General features: G+C 43.1%; 1 protein-coding gene across 1 annotated transcript; it reads right to left on the bottom strand.

The window, feature by feature from the left end:
* Positions 1–517: 517 nt before the first annotated feature.
* Positions 518–8,411, bottom strand: IAPP (islet amyloid polypeptide). The gene is made up of 4 exons (XM_053407466.1): positions 8,099–8,411; positions 7,703–7,799; positions 7,347–7,484; positions 518–1,118 (listed from the first exon to the last, which is right to left on the bottom strand). Exons 2-4 carry the CDS (start codon positions 7,780–7,782, stop codon positions 947–949), a joined length of 390 nt encoding a protein of 129 aa, XP_053263441.1. The 5' UTR covers positions 7,783–7,799; positions 8,099–8,411; the 3' UTR covers positions 518–946.
* Between the last annotated feature and the right edge of the window lie 10,735 nt (positions 8,412–19,146).

The raw sequence follows: 19,146 nt of genomic DNA, 5'->3' as shown, positions 1-19,146 counted from the left end.
AGATGGAGTTTTCAAACCCAGGCTGTCTGTCCCCCCCCAGCAATCCTTCGGTGATTTGCTGTTTCTCTTTGACCCCAAAATAGTGTAAAAACATTGCTCCCCCCCAAGCTAAGCCTAAAAATGGGGCTCTTCCCCTCCCTAAAAGAAGCTCAACAACTTTGACCTGAACCCCAATAAAACAGGGTTTCCCCCCTCCCTATAAAAAGTTCAACAACTTTGACCTGAACCCAACTGGTAGATCACTGCCTATTTTTAATTTAGTGAGTAAATCGCAGTCTCTTGGAAGTTGGCCACCGCTGGTCTAAGGTATCAGTCGCTGTGATGTTCAGGCTGGAGAAAGATTTTGAATCTCCTGCATGAACGACCAGGAGGGAGAGAACATGCCAGTCGGGCATGTGTCTCTTCCAGACTCCTACTCGTGTGTAGGACCTCCTGACACATGGTTCCACTCAGATGGGACTACAAGGATGTACACCTTGCATTTCGTCTTTTTTTAAATCATTTTAATTTTTTAAAAAATGAAAGAAAGAGAAACGAGTGGCTGTCGCACTTTTACATTTCAGGTTTTGTGGCATGGGCGCGTGAGGTTTATTTTCTTTTGAAGGGAGGCGTTTCACAACCACATTGCAGGAGCGCTACGTGTTTCATCCTTCACACGCACAGACAGAGGCATGGCGAATCCATGAAAGTCACGTACATCAGATACCACACAAAGAAAACAAGGCACTCTGAAGGATAGACAGGTATTCAATGACCAGAAGGGAGAGGGGTCATGTGGGCAGCCAAATCCACAGGCTGCTTGCCCGAGCAGCAGCCTCATTCAGACAAAGAGAACTTGGGTGGAGGACTTTGAAGGATCAGGTCCTCGTACATTAAAGAAACAAACAAACAGAGGGAGGGAGGGGGAATCCCTAAGGAGGACCGCGATCCTCGCCATCTTGCAATGTTAAAGCTGTAGATAGGTTGGAGGCTCTCTGTCTCTCTTGCCGTAGGTGTTGGCCCCCACATTGGTCGGTGAATAGATCGCACCGATGGAGTTACTAGACCGGACCAAGAAGTCTGCCAGGCGCTGTGTCACGCACGTGGCAGTGTTGCACTTCCGTTTCTCTAGGCGGTGGCTGGGGACATTGAAAAGAAGAGACACACCACTGTGAAAACCTTGGGACAGGCACTCCTGCTGCCATGGCTGATTGCAACATTAAGCTGCTTCACTAGACCATAACTGGCCCTGAGACAATGAACGGTCGTAGATAAATCTAATAAATAAATAAGTGCATAAGAAGGGCCCTGCTGAATCAGGCTAATGGGTGGTCCAGCTTCCTGTTCTTCCAGTGGCCAACCAGAGATCAAGATCCCTCTCTCCTTTTGTGGTTTCTAGCAACTGGCCTTCAAAAGCATGGCTGCCCCCAGTTGTGGAGGTAGAGCACATGATCATAGGTACGGCTATCAGTGGAAGAGCTATCAGCTAGCTGTGATGGCTCTGCTCTGCTTCCATGACCAGAGGCAGTAATGCTTCTGAATCACCAATTGCTGGAATCATAGTACCGAAGGGTTGGCAGGGACCCCAAGAGTCATTCAGTCCTATCTTCTGCAACGTAGGAATCACAGCTAGTCAGCAGAGGTCATGGCTGGGGAGAAGGCATGGGGAAAGCCCCCAAGGGCCAGGTAGACAGTCTTCAAGGGCCACATCTGCCCCCATCCCCCAGCCTGAGGTTTCCTCCCCCTGGTGTAGGATGTCAGCCTCCTCTTTATTTATTGAACTTTGCACATTGCGTTGTTTGACTCTGCTGTGTTGCGAAGTGACTTTGGACTCTCACACTTTCTTCATTAACCTAGAAATAGATTATCTCAGAAAGAAAGCTCTCTGAACTGTCATGAACCTTATGTCTAAAACTCCTGATAGAGGACAAGGATCTAGAGATCACACTAAGGGTGGCCAAATTCTGTGCAACTGCCATAAAACTTAGGGAACAAGCTGTACTACCAAAATGATCAAGGTTTTAAATGACAATTTTAGGTTATATTTTAGTGATCAAGATTTAATGTATATTTTTATCTGCCACTATGTCTGAATTGTCTCTGTACACCCAATTGCAATTCAATGTATTCCTGTTGTGTTTTACGATTTTCCTGATATTGTAAGTGAGCCAGAACTGGTCTGTGACCATAATAATAAAATTCATTCAACTGTCATGAACCTTCATGGCTAGAGCACTTGTTTTTGCTGACCTGGATGGCATGGGATAACCAACACATCATTCTACCAAGAGATCTAACATTCAAGCAAGGTATTGTCCCTCTTTCCCTTGACATTTACATCTCCAGCTATTTGTACATCTAAATACTACAGAGATCCCCATCTATTAAAATCTATGTTTTGTTCAATGTTTTGTCGAAGTTGCAATCCTAATGGATAAAAGATTGCACATTCTGTCTGACATAGAGATATATTGTTCCATGTTGAATTTGAAAAGTAAACTCATCTTGCAAACAACTATGATCCAAATCTTACGTACTAAAGTTTATTCTCTGAGTGTGGATCTTTATGTAGCTGAAATCAGGGCTGGCCCATCTACTGTAGATGGGCCTCTTACCAATCCGAACCAATTAGGCATGGACTTGTGGGTTTTCCTTCTTCCTTTCTTTTCCAAAAAAGTACAATTGCCTTTTCTTTCTGTTACGATCCCACATGAAGCAATTTTTGAAGATTGCTCCTAGTGGAACAAGAATGAGAAGATTCTTCTAGCTGTCAAAGAAGCACAATAACAATAGACCTAGTGGATTTTAATCAGTCACACCAATCCTTGCAGGAACTTTCCAGAACTTTTCTTCTTAAAGCTGAATGAAGAGGTTAATAAATAACGAAGCTCAATGCATGAAGCCAATATCTCGGTTGCATTGAAACCATATAACGACATTGTACCTTGTTCCGTATATAGGCTGATCTCACTGACAATCATGGATGCTTGAAAACGATTCTTCAAGCCATCCCTTCAGGAAATAGGTTTCAGCTCAGAGAGACAAGGGCTAGATTTTCTAAGGTGGGAAGACATGATGTTTCTCAGCCTGTGGTTTGCACTCCTATTTGGGCAAATGTCTAGGGGGGTCACATGGCAGTGATAGGCAGGGCCAAAAGCAAATGTGGACTGAGGTGGAAATTCTGGCAGGGAAACTGGAGAAGCTGGAAAAACGTGGGCTGGATGAGGTTATTTTTAGTGGATATGTTAGGTTGGCTGACCGAACCCAAAGATTGCTCATTAATGGTTCCTTGAGATCCTGGAAAAAAGCGACAAGTGGGACGCCACAAGGTTCTGTCCTAGGTCCGTTGTTGTTCAACATATTTGGATACTCATCCAATTTGCAGATGACACCAAATGCCACAGAAGACAGAATCAGGATTCAAGATGACCTCAACAGATTGGAGAACTGGGCCCAAACTACAAAATGAATTTCAGTAGGGTTCTACACTTTTGCAGGAAGAAGCAGCTGAACAAATATAAGGCAGGGGACACCTGGCTTGCCAGTAGTACACGTGAAAACGATCTAGGGGTCTTAATAGCTTAACATGAGTCAACAGTGTGATGCAGCAGCAGCTAATGCTATTCTAGGCTGCATCAACAGAAGTATAATGCCCAGATCAGGGGAAGTACAGTGGTACCTCGGGTTACAGATGCTTCAGGTTACAGACTCCGCTAACCTAGAAATAGTACCTCGGGTTAAGAACTTTGTTTCAGGATGAGAACAGAAATCGTGCGGCAGCAGCGGGAGGCCACATTAGCTAAAGTGGTAGTTCAGGTTAAGAACAGTTTCAGGTTAAGAACGGACCTCCAGAACGAATTAAGTTCTTAACCCGAGGTACTCCTGTAATAGTACCGCTCTATGCTGCCTTGGTCAGAGCACACCTGGAATACTGTGTCCAATTCTGGGCGCCACAATTTAAGAAGGATGCTGACAAGCTGGAACATGTACAGAGGAGGGCAACTAAGATAATCAAGGGTCTAGCCTTATGAGGAACGGTTGAAGGAGCTGGGTATATTTAGCCTGAGAGGAGATATAATAGTCATCTTTAAATACCTAAAGGGCTATCACATGGAGGATGGAGCAAGCTTGTTTTCTCCTGCTCCAGAGGCTAGGACTCAAACCAATGGCTTCAAGTTACAAGAAAGGAGATTCCAACTAAAGCATCAATGACAGATGACCTTCCATCTGCTTGAAAACCTATAGAATCATAGAATAATGTAATGTAATAATATAGGTCAGGGTGGGGAAATTCTAGGCCACTGGCCATCCTGGCCCACATGTCATCTAATGGTCGGGAGGATATGGTTAAATCCTATTTTGGCTACATGCACCTGTTTCCTTCTTTTGGCAGGGAATTCTGTTGAAAACTGCTTTCTGATTCAGAAGGGGTATGCATGCTAAAACGAAGAGGGGGAACCCTCCATTTTAGCAGCACTTCCGACCTGATGCCATTGTGATGTCAGGTGATTGACAAGAGGGCAGCCTATCAGGCCAATCCACATAAAGATTTGGCCCATTGGAGCCACAAATCACAGAGCAGACTCAATTCCAGGTTAGGTATAACTAACACATAGGCCAGCAACTTCCATCTTTGTTGGTTGGACCAAAGAACAGCTGGTGACTAGGGAAGACGTTGGAGGAAAGTATTTTAGGGGGAGCAGTTGCCACTGAATGGAGCTCTTCTCTTTCTTCAGGAGTAGCTGATGGGAGCAAGATATTGTCATGCTAATCATTCTCATGATATCAGCAAGTTCTCTAAATAGCCTTTAAAAAGTGCGCCTGAAAGTTAACATTGAGTCATTGTTGCTGCTTAATGACTTAACTATACTATAATTATCTTTCTCTGAAGATACAATGAAGCTGCTGCTCAAATAGATTGAATGACACCTAAATGGGGGGTCTTTTGCATGTAACTTATAAGGGTTATTAACATTCATACATTTACAGGGCATTTTGGAGAGGATTTATTCCCCTCCAATTCCCCTCCTACCAGGCATAAAGCAACTGCTGAATGAATTACTCTGAGGACCAGCTAGTCCCACCCCCTGCAATGTAGGAATCTCAGCTAAAGCATCCATGGCAGATGGCCACCCAGTGTGGTGTAGTGGTTAAGAGCGGTGGACTCGTAATCTGGTGAACTGGGTTCGATTCCCCGCTCCTCCACATGCAGCTGCTGGGTGACCTTGGGCTAGTCACACTTCTCTGAAGTCTCTCAGCCTCACTCACCTCACAGAGTGTTTGTTGTGGGGGAGGAAGGGAAAGGAGATTGTTAGCCGCTTTGAGACTCCTTCGGGTAGTGATAAAGCGGGATATCAAATCCAAACTCTTCTTCTTCTTCCAATGAAAGAGAATTCACCTTCCAGGTTAAGCATGCCCAGTTCCCTCAACCTTCCTCATAAGGCTTGGACACTAGACTTCTGCTGAAATCCAGTGATGTCTGCCTGTCTGCACAAGAACTCACACAAGTGGAAGCACGAGAATCGATACTGAATGAAACTGTTGCTCCGTTGAGGTTAGAAGTGCCTAAATCAATTGGCGGCAGCACTCTTGGGTTTCAGATGAGAGCCCTCCCTGCAAATGCTGGGGATTGAATCTGGGACACAAGGCTGAGCTATGGTCCATTCCTAAGAGAGCAGTGCAATGCTTCTCACTATTCTGAGGACAGTTACAGGTCCTTGCCTACATCGGGCATCACGGTCCTTACTTGTAAAATCTGCACTGTGCATTCACTCCTTATGTCTCTCATGAGGAGGGAATTGCAGCAAAGAATTTCAAGAGCACACCTGCATTCACAGCTACCTACATAGTTGTTGTTGTTGCTTTATCATCCTCTGACAGGTAATCATCTCCCTCCAGAAGGCATGGTCTGAGGCTGGTGCACAGTTCCCTAACTAAAATTAGGAAACTAATTTAAAATTAGCTAGGCACTTAGGAAGCCTACCAAGGCCTGCTGCCCTTTATTATAGTGTTTCATTTGTTTATATCCAAATTGTTCTTTTTATAGCTGTTTAATCAGACAGCATTTATGGTTCCTTAAATGAAAATGCTCCCGGAACTCACAAAGAGCACACAAACCCAGTAACCGTTTACATGACTGTTATTTTTTAGGCTGTAAGGAACATTCACACATTACATTTGATGAATGCACAGTCTGTGTATGAAAATAGTTGAGTTGTGCACACTCGTACAGTAATTCACAAGTAATGTTCAATGAGTGTACAGTCACCTGTGTACAAATGAACAAGGGCTCGCTTTTTCACCCCAACACTTGTACGTGTGGAGTGACAGCTTATACCTGTGTGCAGTGTAATGTGTGAGCAACCGTGTACATTTATCTGAGCAAGGAAGACTTAAAAACAAAAGTCTTATTTCCATGCCTGCTAACACTCTCTCCTGAAGATCTTTTTAGGATGGGAGGAAAGAAAAATCCTATGCAATAATCCTTTGAGAAATCAAAAAGCAGTAACTCCATGCAAAACGAAACCTTTGCAAAGTTTGAAAAGTCTCAAAAGTTTGAGTCATGCGTCTTTGTGGCTTTTCTGATATTTAATATGCCCCCCCCCAAAATATGTCAAGCATTCCTCCTTTTTTTATTTCATTAAAATGGCCTTGGGGGTCAGTTTGATTCTAATTAAAGCAAATGGGAAATAATGAAATACTGCATACTCAAGGTATTAGAGATCTAAATAATCTTAATACTCTTAAATCTTCCCACTTGTTCGCCCCATAGCTATTTCTTATGGATTAGAGTAGTTAGGATAAATTGCTGACAGCCATTCAGTATTTGTATTTTTCTTTTCTACTTCCAAGAAAGTTTATGTTCAAGGAAAAAGGTGACCTCTAGGAAATAACACTGGAGTTCATGAGACACCCCAGATCTATAGCTATATCCTTGCTGTATCAACAATAACACTTCATGCAATCTCATAATGAAATTGGCATCATTGTCAACTTCACCACATAAAAAAATAAATAAATCCAAATTTGTGATCTATTCGATTTTACTACCTGATTGGTAAAGTGCTTTTTAGAAATAAATTCAAGGAGAGTTAAAATCTTAGGCAGCTATGAGAGACTTGTTAGCAGAACATCTATAAAACAGAAGCACTGCCAAATATGCTAGCAGTGGAATGAGCGAAAGTGCAGATTGCATCTGAAGGTGTGGAGCTGGAGAATATTGCAAACATTGTCTGGAGATATGAATAACCACAGGAACTTGAACAGAATTGCAATGCCTAGGCGAGCCTCAAATGCACTTCACAACACACTGTCCCTCTGCATATCTTTTGCATCTGAATCAAAAGCAATCCAAACAAATCTGGTACCTTTTGGGCTTTATCGCTTCCTCACCGATCAGTGCACTGTTAATTCCCAAGAAGCCGCTGCTTCGGGAGACAATGGGTAAGAGCCACTCTTGTCTGTTGGGAGTGCCATCGGATAAATCATCAGCCAAGGAGAGAAGTCTTTAAACAAGGATAAAAAGCAAAATTGTTCTTTCTTTTCATGCTTCTCCTTCTTCTCCTTCCCTTCCTCTTTATCTCCTTCCCTCCCTCTGCCTTTTGCAATTGATATGGCCAAAAACAACAACACCCAAACCCCAAAATCCACATGTGCAACACTACAAAAATAATAATCATTTGACTTCTTTTTAAAAAGCAGAATATGCTTAATGGTTACTGACCTGTCGACAGGCGTCGCTTCCAGGGAATTTAAAGTAATAGACAAAATGATGAAAAGGAAGGGTCCTTTGAGGCTGCACATCTCTCCTCTGGGTCTTTCTGGGAGTGGTGGGGAAAGAAATCACACAAGACAAACTTCAGCCAGAAACATTCACTGAGCACTACAATTGCATCCACACCGAATATTCAGTCAGAACAGAAATAATAGCCCGAAGATCCCCGTTCCAATCTAAACGATTAGAAAACATCTCCTCTGTTTCCCCAGATGTTTTAACAGAATTCTGCCTTAACAATTTCCCTAATCCCGGCAAAATTTCCAGTTTGCGTTACTTTAGAATCCACCCCTCTTTTCTATACTTTTTTTTCTGATTTCGGTTTTCAAATAAGAACCCGGTTACCTGTCAGTGGCTGAGGAAGGAGCCGATGAAATCTAGCAAATGCCAGTATTAGAAGCAATTGTGCAGGGAACAATCTCACACTTGCTTCTGACTCTGGGTTACCTTTCCCCCCCACCTGCCTTGTTCGCAAGCGATACAAGTGCTTATATACCCTTCATAGCTTTCTCAGCTCTGACATCAGGCAGGGAGAGAGAGAGAAGAGAGAGCGAGAGAGCTTCTGTCATTAACTTCTCTCCCTATAGATAAAAAGTGCCCCAGTAATGAGCAGAGGCTGATGGGTCATCCCTCCATTTACACGTCGGTAAATCTGAGCCAAGCCAATTTGGGAAGCTCTTGTGAAGGGATGCTAATAACGCAAGACATCGCAACATGAGAACCAACACCAGCATTTCGAGAAGAGGTCTAATAAGATGCAGAGAGTTGCTGTCCCCTTTGGGTGTTAACTGCCGCTCAATAAGGCAACAAAACAGATTTTCTTTAAAAAAAGGAATTGTGAGGCAAGGAAGAGGAAATGAAATGCAGGGTGAAGAACTAATGAAATGCACGTAGTTGGGCATTGTTTATTATTATTTAGTAAATTTGTAGACTGCCCGCCATCCGAAGATCGCAGGGCACTTCACAGCATAAAAATGCAAAATGAGAACATAAAGTACCGTATTTTTCGCTCTATAAGACGTACCAAACCACAAGATGCACCTAGTTTTTGGAGGAGGAAAACAAACAAAAAAATATTCTGAATCTCAGAAGCCAGAACAGCAAGAGGGATAGCTGCGCAGTGAAAGCAGCAATCCCTCTTGCTGTTCTGGCTTCTGGGATAGCTGCGCAGCCTGCATTTGCTCCATAAGACACACACACATTTCCCCTTACTTTTTAGGAGGGAAAAAGTGAGTCTTATAGAGCAAAAAATACGGTACATAATGACACAAAACAGCAAAAGGAAACCAATAACTTCCCTCCCACAAACACTTTTAAAATGCCATAGATGGTTTGATTAACCAAAGGCCTGGGAGAAGAGGAATGTTTTTGCCTGGAGCCTAATGATACGTAATGAAGGTGCCTGGTGAGTCTTAATGGGGAGAGCATTCCATAAATGGGGAGCCACCACAGAAGAGGCCTGTACTCGTGTTGCCACCCTCTGCCCTCTCTTGGGGAAAGACACACAAAGAAGGGCCTCAGGTGATGATTGCAGGGTCCAGGTTGGCTCATATGGGGAGAAGTGGTGCTTGAGGTTCTTAAGAAAGGAGGAACTATCAGCGTGTGTGTGTGTGTGTGTGTGTCTTTCATTCATCCATCAATGCATTTATCCATCTATTCCCACTAAAATTGACTGCAGAAGCTTTGCAGCCAAAACAGGGCAATTCAGAAATATGGGAGGCTATCAGTATGCTTGAGAGAACCCAGGGTTTTGCAGAAAGTAGGGGGAAATTCTCTTAAAGCAGGCATCCCCAAACTCGGCCCTCCAGATGTTTTGGGACTACAACTCCCACCATCCCTAGCTAACAGGACCAGTGGTCAGGAATTATGGGACTTGTAGTCCCAAAACATCTGGAGGGCTGAGCTTGGGGATGCCTGCCTTAAAGGATCCTTCCACTTCGGGGAGAACAAAAAAATACCCATTTAGGTAGGACTGAGCATGCTCACTGGCCATGGAATGTCTGTTGGGCGTGGGAAACAGAAAACGGCACGCCCTGGTTGAAAGCCTGACTGGCTGGCTGGAACCTGAACAGGAAAATTCCACACAGAACTAATTTGGTGCAGATTGTGTTTGTGTGACAGACAGTACAGTGGTACCTCGGGTTAAGAACTTAATTCGTTCCGGAGGTCTGTTGTTAAACTGAAACTGTTCTTAACCTGAAACACCACTTTAGATAATGGGGCCTCCCGCTGCTGCCGTGCGATTTCTGTTCTCATCCTGAAGCAAAGTTCTTAACCCGAGGTACTATTTCTGGGTTAGCGAAGTCTGTAACCTGAAGCATCTATAACCTGAAGCGTCTGTAACCCGAGGTACCACTGTATTGAAATGAATAATCAGAACTCTACAGTAAGACTGAATTGTTCTCTATGCACCTTGCAACCATGAAGTGAAGGTGCATAGAGGGAAAAGTCTGAGTGCACCATTAGTGTTAGTGCACCTGCATAGTGTCAGCAGTCAATTGGATGGTGCTGACTCTGCAGGGTTGTGTAGGAACATACGTGACTGTTTTGGATTTGGACAATGGTGACAGGGGCTATTAACCTTTCAGATGAAAACCATCCCTTTAAAAACTGACTGCTGCCCTACAGGACAAATAGCTTCAGCAAAGGTCACTCAGCTCCGACCCTCCAAATGATGTTGGACTACCACTCCCATCATCCCTGACCATGGACTACATCATCTGGGGCTGATGAGAGTTGAAGCCCAGCAATATCTGGAGGGCTACACAGGTTAGCGACCCCATAGCATTTGGATGTGGCGACGCTTGTACTAGGGAAAACACAGAAAAATGTGTGAGGAAAGGGTTAACCTCCCTCCCCCAGTAACATGGACCTGAATTTGAATTAGGTTGCTCATTCGTTTATCTTTTAAAGTAGGAGCTGCAGCTGTATCTAGTTGCTTACCAAATACTCTTCGCATTATTCCTGCATGATCAGGAATAGGGTGATGGCTGTGCTGAGAAGCGAACCCCTTCCCCCTTTAAAAACGTTCAGAGCAAAACTTACTGGGAAGAAATCTGGAGCAGAGGCTATTTGTGTCCGTCCGTCTCCGCTCCTGACTTTCAACCATCTGGATTCTTTTCCAGGCTTCCCTACTTCAACAAAAGCATGCACCTCTGAAAATTGCAGGAAAAAAACGAGAGAGGGGGACGATAACCTGCCTTTTTCATTAGGTACTCATTGGATGACGTTTGCTTGACAGTTCTGCTATGAATAGCGACATCCCCCCCCCAAGCATTTGGGGAGCTGAGCCTAACGAAGAATCAAGATGTTCGTAATAGTTTTCTGCAAGGTGCAAAGTTGAGCACGCGAATAAACAAACGTGCAGCCGTTCATTATGTAGGTGGGCTTACGGTGCCAAGAATGACTGGCTGTAGGAAGTTCCATTTATGGGCTGAGAGGAAGTTTTTGCAGTTTGAATATAGGAAGGCAGAGTTTGGAGCTTGCTGGGGGGAAAGTGGCTACTATGTTTTTGACTGGCAGTGGCCCTGTGGGTTAAATCACAGAGCCTAGGATTTGCCGATCAGAAGGTCGCGGTTCGAATCCCCACGATGGGGTGAGCTCCCGTTGCTCGGTCCTAGCTCCTGCCAACCTAGCAGTTCGAAAGCACGTCAAAGTGCAAGTAGATAAATAGGTACCGCTCCGGCGGGAAGGTAAACGGCGTTTCTGTGCGCTGTTCTGGTTCGCCAGAAGCAGCTTAGTCATGCTGGCCATATGACCCGGAAGCTGTACGCCTGCTCCCTCGGCCAATAAAGTGAGATGAGTGCCGCAACCCCAGAGTCGGTCACGACTGGACCTAATGGTCAGGGGTCCCTTTACCTTTACCTAGTGGACCTATCTGCCAGCATGCTTGATTCCTACTTGCTCAATCTGTACATTTGCAAAGAAACAGTTCCAAAAAAGCAATCCTAAGTCTCTAGGATGTTCTAGTATTGTCTACCTGCCTGCTTCCCATCTTCTCAACTTAGACATTAGCAAATAAGCAGCACCAGGTAGAATCATAGAATCATAGAGTTGGAAGAGACCACAAGGGCCATCGAGTCCAACCCCCTGCCAAGCAGGAAACACCATCAGAACTTCTTTTTATCTGATAATAATGAAGCCAATCTCTTACTTTAGACTTCAGTTTCTCATAGCTCTGTAATTTCACATTTCCTCCTTCTTGTTCTATAATTTCCCAATATTTTGGCCATTTAGATTCCATATTAAGTTTTTTGACTTCCTTAGCCTCCATTGGTGACAGCCACCTAGGGGTTTTATTTTCCAACAGATCTTTATAACGAATCCAAACATTGTATAATGCTTTCCTAACAATATGGTTTTTGAAACCTTTGTGTGTTTTTACCTTGTCATACCATATATATGCATGCCAACCAAGCCTATTATTGGACCCTTCTAAGTCCAAAATGTCTGTATTCTCAAGAAGTAGCCAATCTTTCAGCCAGCAGAAAGCTGCTGCTTCATAGTACAGTTTTAAGTCCGGCAGGGCAAACCCCCCTCTTTCTTTTGCATCAGTTAGTATCTTAAATTTTATTCTGGGCTTTTTGCCCTGCCAGACAAATCTAGATATATCTTTTTGCCACCTCTTGAAACAATCCATTTTGTCCACAATCTGCAATGTTTGAAACAAAAACAACATTCTTGGCAAAACATTCATCTTAATAACAGCAATTCGGCCTAACAAGGAAAGTTTCAAATTTGACCATATTTCTAAATCTTTCTTAATTTCTGTCCAACATTTCTCATAGTTATCTTTAAATAGGTTCACATTCTTAGTTGTTAAATTGACCCCTAGATATTTCACCTTATTTGCTACCATTAATCCAGTTTCACTCTGAAACTTCTCTCTTTCCTCCACTGTTAAGTTCTTTCCCAGTACCTTTGTTTTTTGTTTATTTAACTTAAAACCTGCCACTCGACCAAAAGCTTGTATTATCTCCAAAACTTTTTTCGTACTAGTGTCTGGCTCTTGCAAAGTTAAAACTAAATCATCTGCAAACGCTTTCAACTTGTATTGTTTAACTCCGACCTGAATCCTTGGCAGCAAATTCCACTGTCGAACAGCTCTTACTGTCAGGAAGTTCTTCCTAATGTTTAGGTGGAATCTTCTTTCTTGTAGTTTGGATCCATTGCTCCGTGTCCGCTTCTCTGGAGCAGCAGAAAACAACCTTTCTCCCTCCTCTATGTGACATCCTTTTATATATTTGAACATGGCTATCATATCACCCCTTAACCTCCTCTTCTCCAGGCTAAACATGCCCAGCTCCCTTAGCCGTTCCTCATAAGGCATCGTTTCCAGGCCTTTGACCATTTTGGTTGCCCTCCTCTGGTAAAAAGCACTTGTTCCTGTTGGCATGCATGTCTATATGTGCAATTGATCACACATTATGAAATCTTTAGATTTTTAGCACGCAAAACCAGAGTTGTCCGCGACTGGACCTAACGGTCAGGGGTACCTTTACACTTACCTGTTTAAAGAGAGTAGTTTCGGTTCAATATACACCAGACAACATACACTGGTATACAGGGGAGTGCAATACTATATAACACTAAAAAAACCAAAACCAGACTTTAACTTAGAATACAAGAATGATCAGTTCTTCGGCAGAGTTAAAAATATTGATTAATTGTAGCCATTGTTACCGTATGAAAAGTGGCTGGTTAGGCAAACAATTCAAATCAGATTGGAAGCTTAGTTACAGCTAGGGATGCGGGAGGTGGGGTCAATTCAGTTTGCATTTAAAGGTGAACTTGCATCATTCCAAAACAACACGAGGACCGAAACACTGCCAGCCCTTTGGAATTCATAGTTGTCTGAATTTGGCAATGCAGATCTCTAGCCAAATAATTTCTATAAAAAAAGAAGCAGCATATACTAGGGTTACGTGTGCATAAAAATTGAGATATTAGTGAAAACAACATACTAACATGCATTCTATTAGGGGAAATTGCTTGCAAAAATGTGAGTGTTAAGCCAAAATACCACAAAATTGCCATTAAAAGGTGTATAAATTAGGAGTGATCTGTGCTAATGTGTTTTCCTGTGGCGTTTTTTTTGGGGGGGGGGCATTGCAAGCTCGTGTTTAAATGTAGAGATCTAAACTTAAGAGTGGGAAAATAGAAATGGAGAGAGACCGAAATTGACAGATTGACCCCATTTCTAGTTAAAGCTGGGCCTGTTTGAGGTAGGAAGAACAACCTACCAAATATGGAATAAGTGTAAAATATGTCAAGCAAATAAGAATAGAATGTTTGGCAGAAGGAAGGAAAGAGCAGAGAGACCCTGCTGCCAGCAGATATGTGGCTAAACCTGGAAACGGAAGATGCTGCCAGGATAGTGGCCATGGACACGATGTTTGCGTGCTTGCTATTTCCTGGCCACCTTTTGGCCCCATAAAATTGAGGGGGGCGGAGAGGGGGTTGCTCAGTGGCCCATCCATGGTGATCAACTAATTGCCGAAGCTTGCAGAGAGCCATGAGTTGAGCAAGACATTGCAAGCGCTGCCAATCAACTTGAAATGTCCCAACCGAACCTCAGCTTGTTGGTTCACCATCCCGACTGTCCCCAAGGCAGCCCTGTTTCCCTTTTGCAAACACTTTGAGTAAGCAAGGAGAAGCCTGATGGGACTCTCTCGCCTTCGAAGGACCTCTCCGCTGCCTGCTACCCCATCCACACCTACTATGGTGAGTACTTTGCTCCTGGAGGGATGGAGTAGAAAGTAGAGGAGGACTATGTCTTCCTCTATTGGCTGCCCAGTGGAGCATTATTGCTCAAGTTTTCGTAACAGCCCTAGTGGGTCTTCCGCTTCTGATGCCCTCAATTTTAGCCAGTCTTGTCTTCCCTATAGCCTTCTAAAAATAGTTGAAACAACAAACACAACATCTAAGGGTATTTCTGGCCAACTACCTTCATTCAGAACAACCCCCCTTTTTAAAAATAAAAATAAAATTCCCCTTGCATTGCTTAGAATCTAACTAGATACAATTGACAGTTTCTGCCCACGGAGAACATTGGTGCCCCACTTCAAGAAATGGGACCTGGTGGGTAACCAAATGGAAATGTTTTCGGATTATATAAAGCATTGATTGATGAATCACATAGTTAATGGCATTTTCAGGAGAGGAAGAGGACTCGGGAGATGCAGTGATGCCTTTGAACTGTCAGTCAAGCTGCCACACATTTGTTCACGAACCATTTTAACGACATGCACTGCACCTCGTAACAGGGGATCAAGCAGACCCCATAACAGAGGCATGCAAAGATCCCTCAAGGACCTTCCATTAAAGGCCTTGTTTGCCTAAAAGAGGGTATTTTATTATTTTTGTTTTGATACACTATGGGAAAAAAGAATCAAACTGAACGATAGAGCTGCTTTAGACAACCAGAACATTTGATGTTTCCTAACATTCAGAAATGGATGTTTTTGTAATAAGATGTCTTAACAAATTTACCTCTAGACCAGGAGATATCCACCTGCTTACATTTAAAAAAAAAACCAACCAAAAAATGAATGCACGGAGTTTCAGAAATAAGATGCTCGTGATGACCTTTGTTTTGGGAAGAACGGATGGAATAATATCGTTCAGGGCTTTGAAGCTGGAAATAAGGGTGATCGCTTATATATTCTGTTGGCAGATTTAAGACAGATAAAAGAAGCTGTATTTTTCGCTCCATAAGACTCACCTGACCATAAGACGCACCTAGTTTTTAGAGGAGGAAAGGGGGAAAGCCCCGTTTTGGGGGGGATCAGCTCACAGTTGTGCAGCTTCTTTTGCAAAGGGAAAAAATCCTGTTTTTATGGGGTTCAACTCAGAGTTCTGCAGCTTCTTTAGGAAAGGAAAGGGAGCTGTTTCTACAGGTTCCAGATAGATAACCTAATCAGCCAGTCACATGTCGCTGGGGAAATAAAAGGCCTCCGTCTGCAGAACATTCAACAGTGGAGACCTGGGCAAGGGGCTGGACCAGAAAGGGAGCCAGCGATCGACCACACATTCGCTCCATAAGACGCACAGACATTTCCCCTTACTTTAGGAGGAAAAAAGTGTGTCTTATGGAGCGAAAAATACGGTATTTTGCACAGCACATAGTCAAATTATGGAACTTGCTCCCCCAGGAGGCAGTGATGACCATCAACTTGGATGGCTTTAAAAGAGGATCAGACACATTCATGGAGGAAAAGGCTACTAGACATGATGTCTATTCTCTCTTTTTTAAAAAATAATATTTATTACTTTTAAAGATTACAAAAAAGGAAAAGAAAAGAAAAAAAGACAAGAGAAAAAAACAAAAGAGAGAAAAAACAATACAATATAAAGACAATACAAAACACAACCTAAACACATTAAACTAAGCACATTGAACTAAACTAAACAAAACCCTAACCCTAACCCTAAACAAAACAAAACAAAAACAATTTAAAAACATACATCACACCTTTTCCATACTCTATCTTTCATTCCCTTGTTTCCTCGACCTCCTCTCACCTCCCTTTTTGTATTCCACTTCTATTAATTGTTTCAGCAAATCCTTTCCATCTTTCTTTATTTTCTATCATATTATAAATATCTTAACATATTTTTAACCTTATTTTCCATTAAAACTAAAATACTTATATATTTTTGTAATGGTTATAGGGGTTGCTCGTGCGTAAGTTGCTGCCACTCCTGGCTAGGTTGCCTGGTTAAACCTTTTCTGTCTGGACAGCCCTTCACTTCGTGGCTGTTTCAGTCGCTAGCAGAATCCGTCAGTGGGCGTTTCTTGAACCTCTTCCAGCAAAGAAGTTATTTGACACCAAGTCTCCGCCTACTCTCCCTGCGCGGAAGTCTTCTGCGCAGGGTGGGTGTGGGCAGCGGAGGACCCGTGCTCTCCCCGCTGGTCTCCGGCGAGGAGTCCTGGAGCCCTCTCGCCGATTCCCCCATCTGCCCCCCTTTATCCCTGGTGTTACGCTGATTTCCTTCCCCAGCCGATGAGCTGCCTCTCTCCCTGCTGGGCCCCTCTCCAGCATCGCTTTGGAGCCTTGCCTCCGCCTCTAGCTCTGATGGCAGTTCCCTGACAATTTTTTTAAAATAATATTTATTACTTTTATAGATTACAAAGAAGGAAAAGAAAAAAAAGAAGACAAAGGAGAGAAACAAAAGAGAAAAAAAACCCAATACAATACAATATATAGACAATGCAAAGCACAACCTAAACCCAAAACTAAACACATTAAACTAAACTAAACTAAACCCACTCCCTAACCCTAACCCTAAATAAAACAAAACAAAAACAATTTAAAAACATACATCACACCTTTCCATACTCTATCTTTCATTCCCTTGTTTCCTCGACCTCCTCTCACCTCCCTTTTTGTATTCCACTTCTATTAATTGTTTCAGCAAATCCTTTCCATCTTTCTCCATTTTCTATCATATTGTAATTAACATATTTTTTAACCTTATTTTCCATTAAAACTAAAAAACTTATATATGCTTAACTCCTTATAACATTTCTGCTAAGCCCATAAAATATCATTCCACCATTTTTCTATCACTCATTAGTTTTACCATATGTCTATATATAAACTTTAAATTTTCCAATCTTCTTCCACCATCTCCTCTCCCTGGTTTCGGATTCTGCCAGTCCTTTCCGTCAACTCCATATAGTCCATCAACCTGGAGATCTTATATCTGAGGCTCTTAACTCTTTTCCAGGCCCCTTCTGCAGGTCTTCTTCATATTCTTTAATGCTAAAGAGCAGATCTCGGGAAAACTCCGACCTAACAATGCTTTTATTCCTTCTGGACAGGTCAGCCAAATTTCCATAGTTGAAGCTAAGATCCATAAAGTGTTTCAGGACATGTTTCAAGATTCCCCCAAATCCAAAGGCCCCCAGAACTTCAATCTCCTCCAGACACAAGTCCTTGTCCCAGAAGTCAGTTAATCCCTGCATAGAGGGATCTTTCCAACTTTCCTTCTTCAGTCCAAGCTGGGATCTGATCCTCAAAATCTGACTTTTTCTAGATTCAATCATAAAAGGCCTCAACTTATTTTTGCTTCTGTAAGACTGAGGATCCCGCCTGTATTACTTTAGGTTCAACAAAAACAGCTTTCTCCTTCTCCTCCACAATTTGTCCTGCCAAAGTAGATTCCTGTACCAAGTCCTGAATTATTTCTGTGTTGGTGCTCACTTTTTGTCTCAGATTAATCACTTTTTGTCCCAAGTTAACAATTTTAATAGTCATATCATCCGTCTTGTTGTGAAGCTGTTCCAGCGAATAGCTTATCTTACATAATACGGTCACTATGGCTTCTCCTGTCAACATTCTTAAATGGTCCAAGGTCAATCTCTGGTTCTCACAATTTCTTATCTTGCAGCTGGAGATTCCCCAGTTCCACTCCTGTAACAGTTTCAAAAGCTCCCTCTAGAGGGAAACAGTCTCCACTTGTATCAATCCTTTCAAACACAACTCAAGCAATAAAGAGAGTTTCAATTTTCAGTTACTTTTCCTCCTTTTTAAACGCAGAAGAGGACAGTGGAAACAGTATACTTCTCTTATTTAGTTAGCTGTGAAACACGTTCTGTTCACAGTCAATGAACTCTCCCAAAACATCACTCTTACTAGCAGCCCATTTCCAGGTTCAGAGCGGTGGTAATTTGATTTTTCACTCTCTCCTGCAGGCTCGCTAGGTTCAAAATTTTCCCCCTCTTCTCCTGCTTCCAAGGGGGGTTTGGTGATTTTAACCGATGGAAATTTAATCCTTTGCCAAAGGTTTTCCAGGACTTTAGCTTGTAACGTCTTTGCTTCAATCTATTTACAAAAGAGGAAGGCGGACTTCCTGTTTAAAACCTTCCCGTTTTGATGCCAAATTAAGATATTTAAAGATCCAGTTTTCCGTTCTACTCACGGGTAGTTGTTTAAAGTCCAATTGTCCACAGGAAAAAGTCAGTGCTCTCCGGCAACAGCAATGCGGCTTCACTCCGTGAAAAAAGCAGTCGATTCGAAGCACCGCGCCACTCACCCCACGTCACTCCGGATCCCCAAAACAGGGTTTCCCCGCGAGTAGGGGAGGCGCAAAAGGTGCCAGCTGAATCCCAAGTTCACAAGCTTCTCCCGCCTGTGATTTCAGTGGGTCTCCGCCTTCGCCGTGGCGGTCAGACCCTGGTTTCCACGGAGCAAGTTCCTCCCAATCGGAGGAGCTCTGCCATTGCTGGAGGCGCCAACCCGGAAGTCTGCCGACATGATGTCTATTCTCTGCCTCCACAGTCAGAGGCAAAGGCTTCCAAATATATCTGGAGCTTGAATCCCGAATGTCATGCAAGTTGAACATTTTGGCTCCCAAACGCCGCAAACCCGGAAGTGAGTGTTCCGGTT

The sequence above is a fragment of the Podarcis raffonei genome, chromosome 10 (genome assembly GCF_027172205.1).
Source record: "Podarcis raffonei isolate rPodRaf1 chromosome 10, rPodRaf1.pri, whole genome shotgun sequence".
Classification (NCBI taxonomy): Eukaryota; Metazoa; Chordata; class Lepidosauria; order Squamata; family Lacertidae; genus Podarcis; species Podarcis raffonei.
This window is presented reverse-complemented; position numbering and strand designations above follow the sequence as displayed.

Bases quoted from the DNA above. Each gene is read 5' to 3' on its own strand.
- IAPP (XM_053407466.1), bottom strand. From the start codon at position 7,782: ATGTGCAGCCTCAAAGGACCCTTCCTTTTCATCATTTTGTCTATTACT. The intron at 7,485-7,702 runs GTCAGTAACCAT...CCTTGTTTAAAG, and splicing joins GAAGCGACGCCTGTCGACAG to ACTTCTCTCCTTGGCTGATG. The intron at 1,119-7,346 runs GTACCAGATTTG...CAATGTCCCCAG, and splicing joins GAAGCGATAAAGCCCAAAAG to CCACCGCCTAGAGAAACGGA.